The sequence below is a fragment of the Meles meles genome, chromosome 17, assembly GCF_922984935.1.
Source record: "Meles meles chromosome 17, mMelMel3.1 paternal haplotype, whole genome shotgun sequence".
In the NCBI taxonomy this organism is placed as follows: Eukaryota; Metazoa; Chordata; class Mammalia; order Carnivora; family Mustelidae; genus Meles; species Meles meles.
In genome coordinates this window covers 36730261-36754869 of record NC_060082.1, presented here as the reverse complement: position 1 = coordinate 36754869, position 24609 = coordinate 36730261, and the positions used below count along the sequence as shown (strand labels likewise).

The 24609-nt window shown below is 42.4% G+C and overlaps 1 protein-coding gene and 1 non-coding gene across 7 annotated transcripts in view; one reads left to right on the top strand and one right to left on the bottom strand.

The window, feature by feature from the left end:
* Window positions 1-24609, bottom strand: part of HHAT (hedgehog acyltransferase) — a 335352-nt gene that overhangs the window by 287390 nt on the left and 23353 nt on the right. For all 6 annotated transcript variants that reach the window (XR_006815465.1, XM_045982020.1, XM_045982019.1 and 3 more), the window contains one exon: window positions 21534-21601. Coding sequence is in view for 5 of the 6 variants with exons in the window: in XM_045982020.1 (XP_045837976.1) it covers window positions 21534-21601 (68 nt within the window). In the remaining variant the exon portion in view is untranslated. The remainder of the gene's footprint in view (window positions 1-21533; window positions 21602-24609) is intronic.
* On the top strand, window positions 13241-13358 carry LOC123928512. The gene has a single exon (XR_006815726.1). It is a non-coding gene; the product is annotated as a U5 spliceosomal RNA (small nuclear RNA).

The following is a 24609-nucleotide window of genomic DNA, read 5'->3' as shown; positions in this document are numbered from 1 at the left end:
CAAATAAATACCATATTTTATGTTATTAAATCACATGTGTTCTCCACATTCAAGATCCTGATACACACATGACCTGCTCATAGAGCCCCAGTCCCATCAAAATCATGGATCTGGTCCAGTTCCTTCCACTCAGAGATGATGACATCAGAGCCCAGGACATGCCCATGCCTCACAGCCAGGCAGCTGCAGAGCAGGGAACTCAAACTTTTAACCTGGCTCTTGACCCCAAGCCAAAGCTCGTTTCCCATCTTGAAAATTTTCAGACTAGCAGAGAGTAAATTAACTAAATAAAGGCAAACAAGCTCAAAGGTCACATGATGATGTCATACTAGGAAAATGCATTTTTTGTAACAAGGATAAAGGTTAAAACACTAAAAGCCACGCTTGAATTTTTTTAATTCCCTTCCAAAAAATATTACAATATTTTACCTTTTTTAATTCAATGTTCTTAACTCAGAATTACACTTAAAATTCAGAACCCCAGGCTTACCTATTCTTCCAAACTTTTCCAACCTTGATTTTTTAGCAGAAAAATGATATCTCATAAAATATAAGAAACCAAAAAAGACCTTTATGTTCCACCAGAAGGCCCAGGATTACTGAATACCCTGTGCTGGTTAAACCCCATCAACAAAAATTACACAGGCTTTCATCATTAATTCCTTTTCAGAAAATATCCATTTAAAAGAAATAAAAACATATCTCTCATGTCTGTCCTTCTCCATTTAAAATATTTACCTACAGGAAATAACTGGACAGAAAAGCTGAGCCAAGAACAGAACAAGATGGCCAATAACTAGTGGTTAATGATTTGGGTAAGAAAAATGTTGACTGGCCTGCTTTTATAGGCAAAAGCTTTACAGACACTGAGTTCAATCATGCAATTCAAAGCAAATGTTAGAGAGTCAAATCAAGAATAATTTTTCCACATTTTGTTCCTTCCCCAGTTCCTTTCTTGACCCTGCAATTCTTAGTCAATTTGAAACTATTCTTCAGTTCTCGAAGTGAATCAGACATAGACTGGGGATACATTCTAGCCAGACAGAACCAGGACAGCTCCTCCACAGAGAAAGGGGAGACTGAATTCCCAGGGACGGTCATCCACACCCCATGTTCTGTGTAAGTGCTTCTCAACCTTCAGTGTGCACACAAATCATCTATACATCTTGCTAAAATGCAGATTCTGGCCCAGGTTCTTATCTCTGGGATGGGGACTGGGATTCGAGATACCCAACAAGCTCTCAGGTGATGATGCTTCCTTGGGGCCACATGTTGAGTAGCAAAGATCTAACACTGATTATGCCTCCCTACAGCTGAATGTTCGTCACCCCAGAGGATCCGTAACAGGTCACCCACCTCATATGATTCTCAGGCAAGGACACACTAAAGTGGACCTGGGGCGCCTCGGGGGCTCAGTCAGTTAAGCGTCTCCCTTCGGCTTGGGTCATGATTCCGACTTCCTGGGATGGAGCCCCACGTCGGGTGCTCCGCTCAGAGAGAGCCTGCTTCTCCCTCTTCCTGCTGCTTCCCCTGCTTGTACTCTCTCTCTGTCAAATAAATAAACTCTGAAAAAAAAAATCTTAAAGTGGACCACCTAATATTTACAAACTGAACAACCATCATCTTGCGCACTATGGAAAGCCCTGAGCACCTAGATTCAAGAATTTTTTAGATGAATAAGTTAACACACACAGTTATTCATTCTGATGCTTTCAATCTGCAACCAGGCAAAACTGAGAAGTCTAAAGCACATGACACTTCAAGAGAAAGGGCCCAGGTCTGGTATTCTTTTTTAAGATTCTTATTTATTTGACAGACAGAGGTCACAAGTAGGCAGAGAGGCAGGCAGAGAGAGAGGAAGGGAAGCAGGCTCCCTGCTGAGCAGAGAGCCCGATGCGGGGCTCGATCCCAGGACTCTGAGATCATGACCTGAGCCCAAGGCAGATGCTTTAACCCACTGAGCCACCCAAGTGCCCCCAGGTCTGGTATTCTTAAATGCCTCTTTTCCGTATGGAGAGGAGAGTTCTCTCCTAGGCACTGTGGGAAACCCTACACGTATTCCTCGCCTTGGAGAACTCTCAGACCAACACCAACTCCCTACCGTCAAGACATCGAAAATCTGCAAGGCAAGAGAGGTCACAGTGATGTGATTCAATCACATATATTTATATAAATGAGACCTTTCCTTCTCATATAAATCACTAATATTCTGCATATGTGTTTTCTAATGACAACCTCCCAAGAACACTTCCAGTCATTTTGTTTTTAAACTATATTACAGATGACTTAATTGGAGGTCAGAATAGGCAAATTATTTGCTCAAAATTAGTAAGGGGGGAGCAGAATTTCAAACACAGGCCTGTTACCACAGAGTCCTTTTCCAAGATGTTTCTACTTGTGCTGACTCTACCTGTGGGGCAGGAGAGCCCCACCCAGACAGACAGATGCACACACACACATGCACAGACATGCACCCCACTATCTGACCAAATGGTCCTTAACTGAGAGGGTGCTTCCTTAATGCCACCATAAACACAGAGCCATTGGCTCAGTGTGATATCTTCTCCCCTCTCCCAGGTGGACCTCACTGCACCCCCCTTCTGTCATTCACATCTCAGTTCCAGCCTCCTTATCATAGCAGATCTTATTCTCGCGCTTTTTATTATAGTTGGTTCATGTGTTTTCTCTCCAGGAAGAAGAAATGGCAAGTTTGTTGAGAGTAGAATCTTGACTTAACCAAATGTGTACCACAAATGCCCAACATTCAGCACGCCTTGAAAAATGGTGGGAGAGTGCAGTCAGGCATCCTAAGTTCTCATCACACTTCTTCTCCTGCACAAACCTGGATAAGTCCCTTGGTTATCTGGACCTGAGCCTTCTTGCAGGTAAAATGAAGGGATGAACTAGCATGATGTCTAAGATTCCTTTCAGAGAGTAACCCCAAAAAAGTTATTTTCCAGACTGAAGGAAGAAGCCCTAGTAGAGAGCTAGTCACCTGTCCACAGACTGAGTTCTGACCAAATGCCCACCCTTTAGGAAAGGGGTTGATCTCCCATCACCCTCCTGTGTGACCACTCCTGGCCTCCACCCTATCTGCCTGCTCTGTTCCAGAAAGTCCACCACTCACCCAGCCTGCCCTCTTTCCCAGATGAGGGGGGAACTACTACAGTATATTTAGTATGTAGTAGGATATCACCCACAGAAAGATAAGTCAACTATCCTCAGAGAGACTAAATATCATGCCCCTGGTCCAACAGCCAACATATGATAAAGCCTGATTTTAAAGCCCTAGGTCCTAGGCTGCTAAGTCTGGATTTCTGTGCTAAATACATATAGCATAAAAACAGTTAAAATGGCAAATTTTAAGGTACAGCTCAGCATTCAGTCCATTTACGCCGTGATACAACCGTAACCACCATCCAGCTCCAGAATTTTCAGCTAAAATGTTCAACTGCTTGACTCAATAGAGTTAAATCTGACATTCATTTCTGTACCTCTCTGGAACCTTGAAGGGAGGTTGGGTGGGGATTCCCATAGAGTGATTTGTACTATGTATTTGATAATACATAAACAATAAACTATTGTACTCTGATAGCCCCCAAAACAAAAATTCAAGAGTTTTTAAGTTCATATCCTGAAACAGATAGATACTCATAGGGAAAATCTGAGACAGTTGACATGCTCAAGATCCCCCTAACCCAGTCAAAAGGAAAGAAAAGAAGGACTCTAGAAAGTGTACTGAAAGGAGTGAATTCATGGCTAACAAAAGGGAATCATGAACATTCAGAAAAGCTGCAACATCTAAAATGCCACAGGAGGGGCGCCTGGGTGGTACAGTCGGTTAAGTGTCCAACTCCTGGGTTTGGCTCAGGGCACGATCTCAGGGTGGTGATCCTTCAGGGTCATGAGATGGAGCCCACGTTAGGCTCTGCACTCAGTATGGAATCTGCTTAGAGTCTCTCTCTCTCCCTCCCCCTCTGTCCCTCCCCACCATGTTCACTCCTCACGCGTGTGTGCGCTCTCTCTAAAATAAGAAAATAAAGTAAAATAAAATATGCCATGGGAAAACAACCATCCTAACTAACCTTCTCCTCAAAATAAAACATTGGCGAACCATAAGAGACTATGGACTCTGAAAAACAACCTGAGGGTTTTGAAGGGTCAGGGGTGGGAGGTTGGGGGAACAGGTGGTGGGTAATGGGGAGGGCACGTTTTGCATGGAGCACTGGGTGTTGTGCAAAAACAATGAATACTGTTACGCTGAAAAAATAAATAAAATGGAAAAAAAAATAAAAAGAATACTGAGGGGAAAAAAAAAAAAAAACATTGGCTCTGTATGGCAGATTCTGCCCACTGGCTCAATCAACACTTTTCCAACCCTTTTCTAGTGTGACTTCCTAAACATTAGAGGTCACAAGGCAAAAAACCCCACAAAAACAAAAACCTACATTTCCCAGAATGCCCTGCAGCTAGCGAGCATATCTGCATGCACCCCAACTTTTGATGAACAAATACACAATGACTCTGAGGTGTAAGAACATAAAGATGTCTAGGCTGGGAGGCTCTCCTGAAAGAACAACGGCAGAGGCCCCTGTTTCCTGCCACAGCATCAGTGAACACTCCAGGATCCAGTCGGTCCAGAGGTGTGCCAGCTGTCCTGTGTGGCAGTTTTGGCTAGTGTACCACAGTACTATCTGTTCAAGCTGGGACCTGTGCACCAGCCACAGTTTTGCTCTGGGATTTGTTCCTGGAAGTTCACTTCATGCCTGTCCCTACAGTCCTTTTGACTACTCTAAAATCTTCTTACATCCCTGCTATAAATTCCCTTCTGCTTAAACTGACTAGTGTGGATTTTATGGTCTGCAATGGAATCTTGATCAACATACTTTGGAGGGAATTTTTCTTCTGATTGCAATCCAGCTCCAGCTGTATAACAGAACCCACTGCAAAAATAATTTGCTTTGAGGAGCACTATTCTGAAATAAGTCTATTCAGTGGAGGAAAATAAAATGAAGCAAAACACCAGCATGTCAGTCCAAGGAGGTTCTAGAACTGAATAAGGAAGGCAGAGTGTGTCACATTCACAAGTGCATATATATTTCAAACCCAAACAGAAAATTATCTACCTTGCCCACCAATCTGTATTTTTCATTACCAAAACTCTTTCCTGAGATAGAGAAATTAGAGAGAAAGAAAAGCATCTTCTAGAAAGATAGAAAGAAAATAGAAAATAGAGAGCAGAATATACTGCATATTACTGTTTTCCTTACTCTCACATCCAGCATTCTTCAAAAAAGGAAATATAACAGAAAAAACTGGACACTTTTGTGTATCTATTTCCTAAATAGCATTATGTTCAGATTACTTAACTTCGAGACCATACCTAAGAACTCAGCACACTAAGCAAAAGTTCTCTCTGAACAGAGAAAAGCTTTGTAAGATACTGGAATCCAGAAATGTTTCCCCGCATGTTCCAAGGAAGCAAGGTCACCATAATGGCTTATAAATCTCTAGAGGAGAAAAGAAAAAGAAGGGGAGAGAGAGAGAACTAATTTGTAAGAATCCTGCACAAAAGAAGCACTGCTCTCTGAATGAACTCAGGCTAATGATTCATTTAGCAATTATCGGAATAATTTTTCTTTATCTTTCAACAGATGCTTTGCTATGTCTAAAATAATTTGAACTCAATTATTTTACTGCTCACAATTTCCAGAGACAACACTCTTCCCCCAACCAACAGTTCCTCAAAGATAAAATGTTTTGGAGGCGCCTGGCTGGCTTAGTAGGTAGAACATCGGACTCTTGATCTCAGGGTTGTAAATTTAAGCCCCATGTTGGGTGTGGAGCCTACTAAAGAAAAAATTTTAAAGAGATGTTTTCACTACAAAGCTTTTTTTTTTGTTCTATCAATAAAGTATCTGCTTAAATGTTTTTGCTGGCTTGCACAGGTAAAGAAGATGCTCACAAGGGTGGGGATGCCATCAGCAGGGCCAGCACAGGCTACAGCTGTTCTACACTCCATCATTCCCAGTATCTTAACTGACCCTCATGATCTAGGCCTCATTAATCTGCCCAGGGTATGATGGGAGCAGGGAGGTGTTCCACGTTAGAAAAGAAAACATCTCTCAAGATGACTTAGTAAAATCAAATTCTTCAAATCTGTTCAACCCTAACAACAATGTAAATCCAGTAATATTCTCTGGCCAACCCTTTCCTTATCTACTTCCTAGGAGTTGCTCCAGAGTATTCAAGACTTGTGCATATACTTGATCAAACATGTATAGATTCTGCCTCCCTGCCTTGTCTAGATTTCTCCTTTTCTTCCTGAAGCTAACAAAGAGAATCAAATTTTTAAAAGTATATATTACATTTTAGTACAAAGCCAAAGGCACAAAAACTATATTCTTTTCCCCACACTTCTCAACTGGAAAAACTATATTTTCTATAAGGTATATGGAGAAACGAGTTGTAAACCAGCAATAAGGCAATAAATAAGTTAGGGATCATGACCAAAAAAAAAAAAAAAAAAGTAATAGAACAGGATGGCTAGAGAGTAAATTATTTACATAAGATTTCCTAGCTATAAACTCTGCTAATAAATCACGCATCCCATTATTGTTGCTTCTCCTGAATACCAAAAAGGCAAAGTGAGTCACAATAATATGGGGGGGGAAATCGCCCCCCCCCACCCCTTGGGGGTCTTGGCCCCTAACATGGCCCTCCTACTCAGAGGATTTGCCTTCTGCTTGGGAAGTTTGCACACATTTAAAAAACAACAACAACTAGTCACTACACAACATCTCTGCAGCAGGCAAACATGAGCAAATGAACTCTGGGTAGAATCCCCAAATGTTAACAGTCCAGGGCAGAAGGCCAATTAAGAAGATATGAGTGATAAAAGAGAAAAAAGAAAAACATTTTTGTCAAGTATCCAGGGGACAGGAGGGAAAGTCTTCATAGCCCCAGATATTATTTTTCTTTTTCAGTTTGACACACTGCATGAAAGACCAGGAAAGTGAGCAGAGTATGTGAAGGCTTCTCCCACACACCTTTTCCGTCTGTCCCCTTTGCCCATCAGCTGCCCGAGCTCTCAAAATGAAACCTCCCTGTGAAACAGAAAATAAATATATTGGTCTCTCCCCCCAGCACCTACACAGAGCTCCTAAAACCCTTATGATTTCTTGTGATAAGAGCACTGGGAGAATTTTTTGTTCTAATACTTGGTTCCTGACACAGGGTTCCTAATTCCCTTGGAATTGTCTGGGTGAGAGGAGCATCTTTTTTGTAATAAGGTGACTCTTGGTGGGCTCCTGGATGAGGGCTGCTCACGAGAAAGACCAAACCAGGATTAGAGGTTTGGAATTTTCCACCCCATGCCCTATTCCGGAGAGGGGAGACAGACTAGAAATCAAGTGAATGATCTTACCTATGTGAGAAAGCCTCTATAAAAATCCCAGAAGTACCAGTTTCACAGAACTTCCGGAATGGTAAACTCATGGTGGTGCTGGGAGAGGGGTGCTCCTGTAAAGGTCATGGAAGCCCCACACCCCTTCCCACAGACCTCGCCTATGCACTTCTTCCATCTGAATGCTCACATGGATCTTTCTTCATACCCTTCCATAATAAACTCATTTCCCCCCAACCCTCCCATGAAGAATGACTAAAAACCCTGGATGTAATTATAAGACAAACATAAGATTCTGGTGCTCGCTTCGGCAGCACATATACTAAAAACATAAGATTCTGAAAGATGGAAAGAAGAAAGCAGCCTGCCTAGGAAACTCAGGATTTGAGGAATGACATGAACAAAGTAAAATAACTCACAGATGGGATTCACAGTGGAGGTAGAGGACCCAGAAAAGAAACATCAAACGTTAGATAGGTCAACAGAAATTACACAATCTGAATAAGAGAGAAAAATAGGCTGAGAAAATAAACAGAGCCTCAGGGATCTGAGGTACAATTATAAAAAATATAATGCTCATTTCACTGGAATCCTAGAAGGAAAGGGGAAAAAAAATGTAGGGCTGAAAAAAAATTAAGAAATAATGGCTACAGGGGTGCCTGGGTGGCTCAGTGGGTTAAAGCCTCTGCCTTCGGCTCAGGTCATGATCCCAGGGTCCTGGGATCGAGACCCATATCGGCTCTCTGCTCCGCAGGGAGCCTGCTTCCTCTTCTCTCTCTCTGCCTGCCTCTCTGCCTACTTGTGATCTCTGTCAAATAAATAAATAAAATCTTTAAAAAAAAAAAAAGAAAGAAAGAATGGCTACAAATTTCACAAATCTGACAAAAGGCATAAATTTACAGAGTTAAGATGCTGAATGAACCCAAATCAAATCAAATATACCAATTAAAAGAAAATGGCAGGATGAATTTTTTAGGAAATAAGCCAAATCTACACCATCTGTAAAAATTTCACTTCAAATGTAACAATATGGGTAGGCTGAAAGTAAAAGGACAGAAAAGGATACACCAAACAAAAGAAAGCAGCAGCCAGTATGTTAATATCAGACTAAGCGGACTTTCGGTGAAAGAAAACCAGGATCTAACGATATGATAAAAGGGCCAATCCAACAAGAAAATGTGCCAACCCTAAATGTGTATGTACCAAAACACAGAGCTGTAAAATCCGTGAAGAACTAGCCGAAAAGGAGAAACAGATAAATCCACAAGACTTCAACATCCTCTCTCTCAATAGTTGATAAAACTGCTAGTCAGAAAATCAAGGATACGAGAAAGCTTACCACCAACCAACAGGATCTAATCAACATTTATAGGACGTTCCATCCTACAGGATCAGAACACACATTCTTTTTAAGTACCCATTCACTAAGATAGATTGTATCCTGAGCCATAAAACAACAAATTTAGAAGAATTTCATCATACAGAGTGTATTCTCTGACCAGAATGGCATCAAAAGAGAAATCAGTACCAAAAAGATAACAGGAAAATCCCCAAACACTTAGAAGTTAAGCAACATACTTTTAAATAACCCGTGAGTCAGAGAGGAAGTCTTGAGGGAAATAAAAAAATAGAACTGAACAAAAATGAAAGTACGATTTATCAAAACATGTAGGGTGCAGCTAATGCAAAGCTGGAAAAACATTCGTAACACTATGTATGTACATTAGAAAGAGTCAAAGTCACAAAACTCTAAGGCACCACCTCAAGAAACTAGAAAATGAGCAAAATAAACTCAGAGCAAGTACAAAGAAGGAAATATAGATAAAAAAAAAAAAACAACAGAAAAATAGAGAAAAATCAGTGGAATGAAAAGCCCATTCTTTGTAAAAATCAAGTTCACAACTCTCTAGCAAATGGACGAAGAATAAAAAAAGACAACCCAAATTACGGATAATAGGAATGAAACAGGATATCATCAGGCTCCACAGAAATTAGTGAAGCTAATAAGGGATACTACAAACAACTCTATACACATGAATTTGACAACTTAGATAAAATGGACTAATTCCTTGAAAATTCCACGAACTACCAGAACTCACTCAATACAAAATAAATCGTTTTAACCACCAAAAAAATTGAATTCATAGCTTAAAACTCCCTAAAGAGAAATCTCCAGTCCCAAGTAGTTTCACTGAAGAATTCTATGAGACGCCCAAAGACGTTCTCTTTAAGAGGGAAACACTAACTCATTTTTTAAGTGAACACGAATGTGAACAAGTGAAATCTGAAGTTAAAAATACAAGACTACATATAACTGCTCCAAATCAGACAGTACCAGAAAAAGAGAGAGGGAGGGAGGGAGGGAGAGATTACTAGAGTCCAATATCCCTCATGAACATAATCACAAAAATTCTCAACAGAATATTAACAAATGGAGTCCGGCAATGTAAAGAAAACATTATACACCATAACCAAGTGAGCTTATCCAAGGGATAGAAGGCTGGTTTGATATTGAAAATTGATCAAAGTAACCCAACATATTAATGTGTTGGGTTTTTTTAAGGATTTTATTTGTTTGTCAGAGTGCGAGAGCACACCAGCAGAGGGAGCAGCAGGCAGAGGGGGAAGCAGGCTCCCTGCTGAGCAAAGAGCCCAGTGTGGCACTAGGTCTCAGGACCCTGAGATCAGGATCTGAGGCCAAGGCAGACGCTTAACCGACTGAGCCACCCAGGCACCCCATATTAACATATTCTTAATAAAGAAAATGCCTTGATCATATCAATTGATGCAGAAAAATTATCTGACAAAATTCAATACTCATTCATAAAAACTCTGAAAAAACTACAAATAGAGATAGGAACATCCTCAACCTGATAACATCTACAAAAAATATACAGAAACCTCACACTTAACAGTGAAGCCTGACTGGTTCAGAGTAAGAAAAAGACAAGGATGTACACTCTCATCACTCTTATTCAACATAATACTGGGAATCCTAGACAGTACAATAAGAAAATGCAAGTTATACAGATTGAAAATGAAGAAATGAAACTGTCCTGATTTGCAGATGACATCGTTGTCTTTGTAAAAAATCTCAACAAATTTATCAAAAAAGGGGGAAAGAAAACTTCCTATAATTAATGAGTCTAGAAAAGTCATAGGATACAATATCAAAATATAATAGTCAATTATATTTCTGTATACTAGCAGTTAACATGTGGAAATTGAAATTAAAACTGTAAGACTATTTATAATTGCTCAAAAAAATAAATACTTAGGAGTGCCTAGCTGTCTCAGTTGGTAGAGAAAATAAGTCTTGATCTTTGAGTCCCACCCGTGACATAGAGTTTACTTAAAATAAAAATAAATTTAAGTGTTAAGAAAAATAAAATAGACAGGCGAACCGTAAGAGACTATGGACTCTGAAAAACAACCTGAGGGTTTTGAAGGGGCAGGGGTGGGAGGTTGGGGGAACAGGTGGTGGGTAATAGGGAGGGCACGTATTGCATGGAGCACTGGGTGTTGTGCAAAAACAATGAATACTGAAAAAATAAAGAAAAAAAAAGAGATATGGAAATAGGAAAAAAAAAAGAAAATAGAATACTTAGGTATAAATTTAACAAAACGTGTATGAAATCTGTATGCTAAAAACTACAAAACACTAATGAAATAAAGAGGTAAATAGAAAGATCTGCGGCCTTCGTGAGCTAGAAGATTCAACATAGTAAAAACATCAATTTCCCCCAAATTGATCTAAAAATTTAATAGAATTCCTACCAAAATACCAGCAAAATGTTCTATAGATATAGAAAAGCTTGTTCTAAAACATACAGGGAAAAGCAAAGGAATCTGAAAAAGAATAAAATTAGAAAAATTACTTACCAGTAATCAAGAGAACATGGCATTCGTGGAAAGACCAATACACAGATCAATGGAACAGAAATGAGAACCCAGAAATAGAGCCATATGAGTCTAGTCAACTGATTTTTGACAAAGGTACAAAAACAATTCAATTGAGGAAAAATATTCTTTTCAATAAATGGTGCTGTACCAACTGGACATCCATAGCAAAAAAAAAATAATAAATAAACCTCCACCTAAGTAATACAAAAATTAACTCAGGGCGCCGGCTGACTCACTCAGTAGAGTTTGTGATCTTGATCTTAGGGTTATAAATTCGAACCCCAAATTAGGTGTAGAGATTACTTAAAAATAAAACCTTTTTTTTTTTAAGATTTTATTTATTGGACAGACAGAGATCACAAGTAGGCAGAGGCAGGCAGAGAGAGAAAGCAGGCTCCCTGCTGAGCAGGGAGCCCAATGCGGGGCTTGATCCCAGGACCCTGGGATCATGATCCTAGCCAAAGGCAGAGGTGCCCCCAAAATAAAATCTTTAAAACAGTTAAATGAAAATGGTTCATGGACTTAGATGTAAAATGCAAAACTATGAAAGTCTGGGGGGAAAAATGAAAAACCTTGGACCATACAACCAGACCAAGAGTTCTTAAAAATGACACCAAAAGCATAATCCATAAGAGGAAAAAAAAAATCAATAAACTGACTTTCTGTGAAAGACCCTAAGAGGATGAAAAGTTACTGCAAAAAAAAAAAAAAAAAAAAAAAATTGCAAATCACCTGACAAAGGACTATGTAACTAGACTATAACAGTAAAACAGTAAAAACTAAAAAAATCCAGGGAGAAAACCAGCAAATGACATGAACAGTACTTCAGCAAAGAGAATATTCAGATGACCAATAAGTGCATGCAATGATGTTCAACATCACTGTCAGGGAAATGTAAATTAAATCAGGAGATACCACTGCACATCTATCGGAAAAGCTAAAATCTGAGTATTGATAATCCCAGATGCTGGCAAGTATGCAGACAAACTAAGCATCTCAGAACCATTCTCTAAAAACAGTTTGGACAGCTCTTTGTAAAATTAAACATACACTTATCATACAATCCAGGAATCAAACTCCTGGGTATTATTCCTCAGAATGAAAACTTATGTCCACACAAAAACCTGTACACAGATATTCGTATCAGATGTATTCCTAACAGCCAAAAACTAGAAATAACCAAAATGCCCTTCAACAATGGAAAGGTTTAACAGGCTGTGGTCCATCTGTGTCGTGGACCCTGCAATGAAAAGCAATGAACTACTGATACACACAACTCGGACGGATCTCAAGGGCATTATGCTGAGTGGGGAAGAAAAACAAAAAAAGCCAGTCTCAAAAGCTTACATATTGTATGATTCCATTTGTATAACATTCTCCAAATGACAAAATTATGAGATGGACACCATGGACACCATGGAGTGGCTTCCATGGGTTAGGGACAGGGAGAGCAGGATAGGTGTGTCTAGAAAGCAGTGGCAAGAAGGAGCTCTTGTGGTTCTGTAACTTGCTTGTGTTGGTGGCTGGGAGATAACAAAGGAAAGGAATGGGACTGTACTCCAAGTCCCAACATACAGAAGGGATAAAACTGGAATTTCCGTGGTTGAACCAGGATAGGGTAGAGAAACAGACTTCTGCTTCGCCCCCTAACGGTGGCTCCAGAAGCAGCCTTGAATACAAAGGTATTTGAAGACTCTGAAAGTGAATGACTCAAACTTCTCATTTGCATATCCATCATACCCTGCATAGAATACAATCTTTTCAAGTTTAAAAGACTATTTCTTCCAATTGGACATTTCTGACTAAGAGACGTTTATTTACAGAATTTCCTGTGTAAACGAAGTAGGGAGTAGGGCTCATGGATAACAAGCCACCATCAGTAAACTAGGAGTTGCAGTTACAGGAGTTCTGAGATGGGGTGGTTAACAATTTGTGCTCTGGTTTCTCTTCAGATCGAATAAATCTTTCACCTTTTACTGAAGATTTCCGTGGGGAAAAACAATTCTGACTCTTTCACTAATTTTTTGAAGTCCTGTTTTTCAACAAGACTATATTAGTTGGTTTAATACAAGATCTAGGCCTAAGAATGTACAAACATTTAGGATATATGGTTGTGCTTATTAGGGACACTTTAGAGTATGATAGTCTTGCTGGCAGCTTCCGTGGTGTCTGAGGCTACATCCCAAAGCCTTGCATCCCACCACAGAATTGAAGGGTTTTGGGATGCTTCAAGCCAAAATTCCCGTCTATGTTTTATTGGGCTCATTAGGCTGGTTTCTACTGCTTGCCTTATCAATGTATGCAAGGTAGACTAGGTCTGATACTTGCTTTCATGAAACCAGGGAGTAAGATGATGACGAACTGACTAGCGCCCTTACCCCCTGGAACAGCATCCTCACATCTTCTCCCATCCGCCCAGTGATCACACACAGAAACACTGTTAAATGTAATGCCAGGGCCAATTTTTCAGGCAGGACACACAAATAAGGCCAGCTGTCCTGGTTGCATACAACTGGTATTCTCTTTGACTTGATTGATGCTTCTCCCCTTTGTTAAAGGCATAGTGCATCATCTATGTCAGCCTGGAATTCTCAGAGGAAAGAAACCACCCGTTACTTTCCTGACCCCCCCAGCACCTGGTACCTGGCAGTTGGGGCAGCAAAGCAGTGGGTGAGCCAAGAGTCACGTGTAAACTCACTGGTTTGTGGCTGAGAAACGTCTCACTCCAAACCTATATCCCCACAAGATTTGACTCAGCATTCATGGGGAACATCCACCCTTCTCTCTACTCCTCCCTCTCCACTCTCCCTCCCTCTCCTCATACACACACACACACACACACACACACACACACACACACACACACGATCTATTAACTTTGCAGACCCCAATTCTTGGTTCTAACTTCACCTTATTTCCCCTGGCTTTTTCAGTGCTTTTGTAATGAAATAATATTTTCTATGAACTAGTAAATATGAGAGAGGAGGGCAGAGCCAGGGACTCGATGGCTAAGAGCTAATAAGCCAATCTGATGTGTACCCATTGGAACTGCAGATCCTGCTTTTCCAGAAGGCAGAGGATGACACCCATTTCTCTCCTCCACAGGAAATCACGACCACATCCTTTTTCTCCTGTCTCACTGCAGAGCTTTCCACACCTCGAGAAGCAAATCCAGCAGGGATGAGACTAGGTAAGAGTGTACTGACGGGCAAGGAGCAAGAGTTCTTCATGTTAACAAGAGGGAATCACGCCCCGCGTGTGCTCAGGAGCCTTCCTTCCATCACCAGCCTGCAGTCTCTTGGCCCTTCCATGGAGATTCTTCAGCCCACACTCTCTGCCTGGAGAGGCTAGCAGAGGGCACAAGAATCGGCCTCTGCTGGGCAGCCCCTCTGTGAAGGGGCAAAGCTGCATAAAATCCAATTTTCTATTAATAAGGAAAGGCTGAAAGTTCTCACGCACAGCCAAACTGCTTATTAATCTGCTCCCATCACACGGAGGGAGGCAGAGATATAATAGGAACACTGGAATCCTCTCAGAGGGGCTACGGCTAACGAAAAGGAGGCAAAGCCTAAACGCTCTCAATGTGCCAGGATGTAGACACATGCAACAAAGCCAGTGTTGCTGAGGCACCATGTTCCTTTACCACAAGCCCCCAGTGAGACAGGCATGTTCACCCTAATCCAACAAACACTACTGGACCCCAACTAACTGTCAGGCAGGGAAGGCGGAGAGGAGAGGGCCTCTGAGATCTCAAACAGGGAACTGTTAGATAACAGAGGTTCAGGAGAGAGTCCTGGGAAAGGAACTCATAGGAGAGAGAGAGACTAATGCCAATCAGAGGTTGGAGCAAGGGGAGAGGAGTCAGGGAAGGTTCCCCGGGGACCATTCCCTGAGCTGACGGGCATGCGCACCAGTCTTCAGGAACTGTCACGTGCAGGAAACATCAAGGTGTCTTCAGGGGATGTTACTTAGCAGCAAAGGGTGACCGCATGGATCTAAGGTGCTGACACAGGGTAGGGTCTGCAGACAAATGGGGTGAATGTGAGCTAGGGAGTCTGCACTTTATACAGTGGGGAGCACGAATAGCTTCTCAGTAACATTATGAGACATGAACTCCAGGGATGCACACATCTGGCAGGGTGGGGGGGCAGAAGAGACTAGGTAAGGGGAGGTGCAGGGTGGGCAAGGCAGGAAAACCATGAGGATCCTGAAAGAGGCCTCAGAAGAAACGACAATGGCCTGACTCCCTTCAGTAACTGTTCACAGCCTTCTGAATAAAGTCCAGATTCCCACACGTGGTGCCCAGAAGCCCTGGTGGTCAGGCTCTATCTCGTGCCGTCCTCCCGCCACACCTCGCCTCCTGGCCCAGCTATTCTTGCTCTCTCTCATCCAGGTCCGAAAACATGCTACGCCCTTCACCCACCTTTCCCCACGGTCTCCCTAGACCTCGGCTGCAATTGCCATGAGTCCAAATCACAGGCCCCTTCAGCTTCTGCACGTCCCACAGAGGGCTGCATCACCTGCCCCATGGTCCAATCATCAGCTTCTCCCAAATCCAGAGCCCAGGAAGGAGAGAGACTGGGCCCAGAATGTCCCGGCCTCCCAGCACCCAGCCCATCCCCTGGAAGCCCCTTACACAGTAGGCGCTCAAGGAATATTTATTCAGTGAATCAAACAGAGCTTGTTGTTTTGTTTTGTTTTTTTTTAAGTATTGAAACACGGAGCAATTTAAAAATGAGCTGAATCTTAAAAATCTGTATAGGCGAACCTTGAGTGCTAGAACACTGTCTGTACTTTAGAAAACTACCCCTTTTCTCTTCACATTCAAAGACTTAAGTGATCAAGCTTCCCTTCTCTGATCTTGTCTTTTCTTTCTCATTGTTCTGACAGGCACTGAAAATTCCTCTCTGATTCTACTTCTGAAAGAATGTCTTTTCTACAAGGATCCCCCCATTTCAGAACCTGCCGCAGGAAGGAGTGTCCTCAGGAAAGGAGGAGGAGTTGATTACATGTAAAATTTTTCATAATACATTAGGCTTTTGAGAGCTCCCTTCAGTAGCAATCCCCATCTAGATTTAAATGCTTCTCTGTAGAACATTACCTGCTTGCCAGAGAAGGGGAATCAGTGAATCTTAGCTCTGAAACAAGGATGTTTTCCACAGGGGGGAAAGCAGAACTACCCCCACGAAAACACACCTTGGGCGTCCGTTCTGCCCCAGGCACACACAGGCTGGGTGCTGTCCACCCAGCATCTCCATCCCACAGCCTCCCCTTCCCATGCTCCGGATAATAAAACTAAGGCTTGGAGGAGGTAAAGGATTTTCCAAAACCCAGTAAACTGCATTGTGAACTCAAGTCCATCTAACTCCAAACCTGTGCTCTTTATATCAGAAATAATAAAAGAGAAAAAAATTTATGACACTGCAGTCCAACGTAGAGCTTCATTTGTATCCATGTGATTCTGACCCTGTCTGGAAGCAAGTTTACCACATCGAGCAAGGCAGACAAGCAATAAAGTTCCCTTTATTGATTGGGACCACAAGCCAAAAAAAACTAACATGGGAAAAAGAGAAGGGGATCACCAAACACCAAGACAGAGAATGGCCAGAACTGGAAACGGACCAGGCAGGACCCACCCCCGGCCACTCACAGTTTCCCAGCCCGCACCCACTCCAGGGAGCCACCAGAGCTGCAGGAAGGGTCCCTTCCAAGCCAGGGAGAGCAGACACTGCCAAGGAGGGTGCGAAGGTCCCAGCGTACAGAATGGAAGCAGTCAGTGACGCAGCCCCACGTAAGCTTCCCCCACCACATCTGGCATCTCAGCAAGTGCTGTCGGCTTTATGCCAAAGAAATTACCAGGCCCAAAGGCATTCCTGATGTGGGCTATATCCCTCCAAACTCTAACATCATCAAAAGTTGGAGGGCCGTCGTCATCCCCACATGCCCTTCCCTACCCTCGAGCGAAGCTTCACCTCAATCACCATGTCCCTAATACCTCCTTCCCTTTCCCAATCACAGTGAGCCCCTCCAGAACAACAACTCCTCTACTGGTGACCTTGCCAAATCCTATGACTCTGTGGAGCTCAGGGGTCTGGATCAGTTTGTGGAAGCGCCACGGTGGTCTCTCCCTGCTCTGACTATAGACACCATCCCACTCAGTTTACCTACACATCTCTCTAGATGCATGTAGTACAGATGTATTTTTCTCCAGTGTTACAACTTGGCACAGTGGTACTCACTCTTTCCTGCAGTTACCTCCAACCAAATACTCACCTCTTCTATTCTAGGCACTAAAGATACCAGATTGATTAAATCCAAGCCCTGTCCTCGTGGCACTCAGTCTAGTGGAGGACGGATCATAAAAAATACAGCTGGACAAACATATTTCTCATTACAGGGCATGAGACAATCCAAAGCACTATAGCACATCACCCTATTCTCTTCATATCACTTAGCTCGATCTGTAGCTGTCAGGTTTGTTCATTTACTTACCTGCGATCTGTCCCCATTAAGAGACAGTGGGACAGGAATCTTGTCTGTCTGGTTCACTATTGTGTCCAGAAACATACTCATTAAAAGTAGTGTGTGTGATATCAAAAAATGGGCAGAAGATATGAACAGACACTTCTCCAATGAAGACATACAAATGGCTATCAGACACATGAAAAAATGTTCATCATCACTAGCCATTAGGGAGATTCAAATTAAAACCACATTGAGATACCACCTTACACCAGTTAGAATGGCCAAAATTAGCAAGACAGGAAACAACGTGTGTTGGAGAGGATGTGGAGAAAGGGGAATCCTCTTACACTGTTGGTGGGAATGCAAGTTGGTGCAGCCACTTTGGAGAACAGTGTAGAGATTCCTCAAGAAATTAAAAATAGAGCTTCCCGATGACCCTGCACTTGCACTGCTGGGTATTTACCCCAAAGATATAGATGTAGTGAAAAGAAGAGGCATCTGTACCCCAATGTTTATAGCAGCAATGGCTACGGTTGCCAAACTGTGGAAAGAAGCAAGATGCCCTTCAACGGATGAATGGATAAGAAAGATGTGGTCCATATACACTATGGAGTATTATGCCTCCATCAGAAAGGATGAATGCCCAACTTTTGTAGCAACATGGACAGGACTGGAAGAGATTATGCTGAGTGAAATAAGTCAAGCAGAGAGAGTCAAGTATCATATGGTTTCACTTATTTGTGGAGCATAACAAATAACATGGAGGACATGGGAAGATGGAGAGGAGAGGGAGTTGAGGGAAACTGGAAGATGAGATGAACCATGAGAGACTATGGACACTGAAAAACAACCTGAGGGTTTTGAAGGGGCCAGGGGTGGGAGGTTGGGGGAACCAGGTGGTGGGTATTGGGTATTATTGCATGGAGCACTGGGTGTGGTGCAAAAACAATGAATACTGTTACGCTGAAAAGAAATAAAAAAAAAAAAAAAGAAAGAAAGAAAAGAAATGCTTCAGGCACCAGAGTTCAAGTCAGTGGTTTTCAAATACGCCTTAAGTCAGAATCATCAGGATCCATCTCAGTGATTAACTCTTGGCTGGTGGGCTAGTGATCTATAATTTTTAAAAGGTGATTCTGATCATTGCCTTTGCAAATCACTGTTGTTATTTTGAAATAAAGATCTTTTCTAATAGCAAAAAAAAAAAAAAAAAAAAAAAAAGAAATGCTTAGAAAAGACATGAAACCTTAGAAACCTTAGAAAGGACATGAAAAAAAAAAAAAAAGTAGTGTGTGTGGAAGGAGATAAAGAGAGAGACAGGGAAGTGTCAGGAATGATGAGCACTAAACCCAACACAGAGGTCCAAGCAATGCTTCTGTGACTGGCTCAGACGTAAAGAGGGAATATGGACCAGAAAGGGAAGGGGAGAGAAAAAATCCAGAAGAGGACACAGGCCAAGCAAAAGAAACGGCAAATCAGAAATGGCAGAGGCTGTTTGGGGAGAGCCCCTGAACACTGACGTGGACCAGATGTTCTCAAAGACACCTGTCGATGCCGGGAGAGATTCTTTATTGTCATGACTTGGGTCAGTAGTTGCTGCTGGCACACACTAGGAAGAGCCCAGGGGGCTGCTAAACATCCTACAAGGTACAGAACAGCTCCCTAACAACAGAGAATTATCTGGTCTAAAATCTCAGTAGTCCTGAGTTTAGCAATTGTAACATTTAAGGCATGGACTGGGCAGAGAACATTAAAGCTTTCTTTCTAAAGTTCAGAATTTCTACTCTCACCAAATATGTTCTTTTAGAACATAGAATTTAGAATTTAGAATTTAGAGCCCGGTAGCATTTGCTTACCATCTCCCATAACCTGGAAGAAAGGAAATATACATCAAGGAGTGTCCAGAACCTGTCAGGCCTCTGTACTAGCTGAAATGAGACTTTCAGCAGGTATCTGTGAACTCCCTCGTGCTGCACTTGGCCTGGGTCTGTTCTATGATCTTCATCAAGGACACAGTATCAACTGCCCTCACCTACTGACTATCCACCATGACTCCTCATTTTCCCTCTAAACTCTAAGACTCCAAACTACCCACCCCATTTGCAAGGGATGAGATGTAGAAAGATGAGGACAAGAAACACTCAACAGCACCAGATCAATGGATGGATGGGCAGACAAACAGAGGTATGGACAGAGATTTTTCAGAATGGAAAGGACTGAGTCTGTAGAGCTCCAAGGGCATGTATCTGTGCTTTACACACTTTTCCATGAAGGCAGGGTTGTCCTGAATGTTGACACCCTTGGCCCCATGCCCTGTTATGAAGAGTGGACGAGAGGCGGGGGTCTTTGCTTAGCAAAAGTCATTTCCCTAGGAATCTACAGCCTTGGCAGGGAGTCAAGCAGCTAGACTTTGAAGAAGTGGTGACAGGAGCTGGGAAGTCCGCAAAGACAAAGCCCCCTTTGTCTGGAAGCAGCACACACAGCAGGACGGAGCCTGCCCCTTGACAATGAAATCTACAGCAGCTCCAGAACTCGCTGGGGCCTGACCCTCTGTTCAGCTGCCTGTCCTGCCTTGCAATGGCTTCTCTTCTCAAGAGCCAGAAGTCTCTTAGTCTAAAATGGGTTTGTTTATTTTTGCCCCTGGCAAACAGTTCAATATTGTCCGAAATGCTTGAATTGTAACTATAAGAGGGGGGAGAGAGAGAGATCACCATTATTTTTTCCTGTTGTAAGAGATCCAATAGTGAAACATTTCTGAAGAGTAGATCTTAGATACTCACAGGGGCTATCTCCTGCTACATCTCAAATTCTACCATGACAGAAGTTTCCCAGATTTCCTCATCTCTGAAGTGGACACAATACCATCCACCTTACAGTCTTACTACTATCCTAAAAAGGCTTGTTTAAATCAGAAAAATTTACAGATGGTGGTGCCTGGGTGGCTCAGTGGGTTAAAGCCTCTGCCTTTGGCTCAGGTCGAGCCCCACATCAGGCTCTCTGCTCAGCAGGGAGCCTGCTTCCTCCTCTCTCTCTGCCTGCCTCTCTGCCTACTTGTGATCTCTGTCTGTCAAATAAATAAATAAAATCTTAAAAAAAAAAAAAAAGAAATATTTACAGATGGATGCAATGAATGAAAACTCAATAGCAACCAACTTCTCAGGGAAATTTCTGGTGGACAGAAGAGCAAAAGCTGGGAATGGGAAGAACTCCTGCCCTGGAGTGGGTGCCATTCCACTCCAGGGCAGGAGTTCTTCCCATTCCCACACGATCATGGGCCTTCCATCTAATACAGCAGCTCCACAGAGCCAGAGCTGGAAAGAAGGGACAGTTTACCCTAGAACATCAAAATGGAAATTGAAGTAAATCTGCCGCAATTCTAAGCAAGACCAGCAACTCTCACAGCAGAAAAATTCAGCATAGGCAGTGCCCAGTTAGTAAATGAATGGTTTTCCAAAAGCTCATTTGTAAGTTGCATGTTTGAAACTCGGAATGAAAGCATTATTTTATGTCCCAAGCCAGCCCACAAACACTGATTGAAGTTAAAATACTTCTGGCACACCACATACTTAGAGCGAAGCAATGTTTTTATATCACTTTAAAAATCTATCAAAATAAAAAAATTAAAATTGAAATAAATAAAAATCTATCAAAATTGCTTAGAAAAACAAATACACAGCTCATCACTAGCCAAATACAATAGTAATACAAAATATTGAAACCAGGTTTGAAAACTGAGAAGCTTTAACATTTATCCACTGAGTACCTTCTTTAATCCTCCAAATAAAGTGCCAATCTCCAGGGTAAACTGCCGGTCCAGCTCCTCTTCATGTTCTGACAAGAAAAAGAGTGTTTCATTAGTCAGTTTTATTTAAAACTGGGTTGGTTTAATAGGAGAGGCACAAAGAGAAATTGGAATATGTTCTGGAAAAGCTGTCTGTGGACTGAGCTACAGACATGGAGACATGTCAGACTCCTTGACCTTCCACTCTAGTTTCCTGTGACCTAAGTTCCTGGAAATACAGAGTGGGGCTGATGGAAATGTCCCCTTCAACTTGTAATAAAGGTTACAAATGGAAAGGGATCAAGACACAAAGCTTCCAGCACCAGGAACCAAGGGTGGAATTAGTGCAAATGCTTCACCTCTACAGCTGGTGAAAAATTATTCTGAACAGATCACACCACAAAATGACAGTGATCATAGCCCCATGATATGCACATAATGCTAACGAGATTATAAAATGAAATCCTATATAGTAATAAGTATAAAATTGGTTTAAAACAAAAAGTATTAACAAAATATTCATTCAAATACTTGCTAAGAGTGTGTAATAACCAGGCACACACTGTGAAATACCAGGAATGAAACAAAACAAGATTGGTACGACCTTTGCCTGGGACTCCTGGTACCCCAGGGAAGAGAGATGAACCAATAATGATAAATTGCAATAGTGCTGATGCACGCCATGTAAGGAAGGAGGAGTGCTGAAGTGCCTGTACGATGTCCCCTGACCAGCCCAAGGGGAATGGATGGAGCTCAAAAGAGCACACTGAACTGGAGATGAAGCCTGGGGCGTCTTCAGCATAAGGGTAGCAATGCAGCCACCAGAATGTCTGAGCTCACCCTAAAAGGCACAGAGTGCACAAACAAGGGAAAACCAATCCTTATCAGACCAACAAACCCACAAAAACCACAGAAGAACCAAAAAGGAACTACCCAGAAAGATGGCAGGAAAACCAGGAGAGTGTGTAGTCATTAAAGGATGCTGGTTTCACAGCGGGATCCAGACACAGAGTCACACACTAGAGGAGTCCCAGCATCCAACCACGGGCAACACTGCCCTGGGAACAACAGGAAAGGGTGGGGTGGGGAGTACCAGCCCAGGGCGCCACATGGCCCAGCTGCAGGACAGAGTCCCACTGCATCCCACAGGGTGCAGGGGGCGCTGTGGAGGTGTGGGATTACAGCCGGGCTCTGGTTCTTTCGTTACAGCCGCACGCAGGTCACAGTGTGTGCTCAACTGTGCACAGACTCAAGTCCCAGGGAAGAGCCCACAAACAAAGGGCAAACTACTGCAATCCAACAAAGAAGTTAACAGGAACCTTCTAAAATTCATTAACCCAAAGAAGGTGGGAAAACCTCCCTGCCTCTTGCCTCTTCTGTTTCGGCTTCACGAAAAGCAACCTCCAGAAACATCCGAATTGTGCAGAACTGAAACTAGATAGAAACGTGCTTGGGTGGTTTTGTTTTTGTTTTTTGCTTCTTTTTTAAAAGAGTACGTTCAGAAGCAGTGAAATTTACATGCGAAAGCACCAGACTTTCTGAAACTGGAACGCAGCTCCCTCTAGTGGGAAAAAGGAATACTACACGGGAGAATAATGACATCCTGTCTGGTGCCAGCAATTGAAATAAAGGCACAATTTTAAAAAGTAAAATAGGATGAAATTAATTTTAGTATCTTTTATCTCCACACAAAATCAGTATTAAACAATTACGTATGAGTCATTTTACATCCCTTTTTCTTACTAATTCTTCAAAATCCAATATACATGCTCTCCTTATAGCCCATCTCAATATGAAGAGGCTACATTTTAAGTGCTGGGACAGCTAATGACTACAGTATTAGACAGCACGGCCCAAACCAAAAATCTTCTCTCAGGTTTGGAGAATTTTTACAACTCCCCCGGTCTGATTTCTTGACACCAAATGCTATACAACATCCGTTCCTCTTTGGAATTCACAGTCTTGAAACGGTCTAAAGTTAGCTGAAAATGCGTGGCTACAGAATTTGGTTGCTATAGGAGAACGGCAAGTGAGAACCTGTAGTGGGAAATCTTTCCCCAAAGAGCTTCGGCCCTCAGAATTTCTCTGCTGCGGCCTTTCATTAGAGAGCCCATATTCTCACTCAGAGCAAGAGTTTTCATCATAGCTCACACACACTGAAGCAAAAGGACCCTGCAAATGGAGAGAAGCCTTCTTTGCCTGAGCAATTTTCTCCACACCACACAGGTCTGACTGTTGGGCGAAGCGAGCTTTGTCTTCGAGGTGCCCTGGTTTTATTTCCCAAAATTCAGCGCTCCACAAAACTGCCTCAGAGCACAGAAATGAAGCAATTTCTGTTGATGAGCCCTCATTACTAAATCAGCTGTTGATTCTCCCCACTCCAACCACCACCCAACAAGAGGATACATCAAAGCCCCATTCTACCTACTGAGTGAGAGGATTTGCATTTTAATCGATGCCAATGAGCTGTGGTAGTAAACCATTTACTTGAAAGTGCTAACTAACCTACCCCTTTCCCCCTCAGCATTTTGATAGGAAACCATTTCTGGGGTGGGGTGGGGGTAATTAGAGGGCAATAATCAGGAAGGGGAGGAAACACACACACACCCTTGTCTGACACAAGCCACTGCCAAGGACTAGCACACCCAATCATGGCTTAACATGTCCTGCTGTTTCTATGCATTTGAAAAATTCCAATCAGCTCCTACTGATTCTCTATTTCTCTGGGAAGCCCCTGGGTACGGCAGACTGTGGCAGTAAATGAGTAGAGAAAGGGAGCAGAAAAAGATGGGCTTCTCCAGATAAGAGAATTTAACGATAACCAGCTCTCACAAATTCATACAAAAGGTCATATAGAAGGATGAGAAGATGCTGGTCTTCCCATGATAACTCTTGAGAAGTGGCTCCCCGCCGCCCAATTCCCACAAGAGAACGAAAAGTTGATGTAGAAATAGCCCAAACAAAAGCAAATCATACATGTAAATAGGATACAAAGCAACATACAACATAAAAGGCCTTCAGATCTCCCTAATAAGGCTGCTCATCTATTACTCATCAG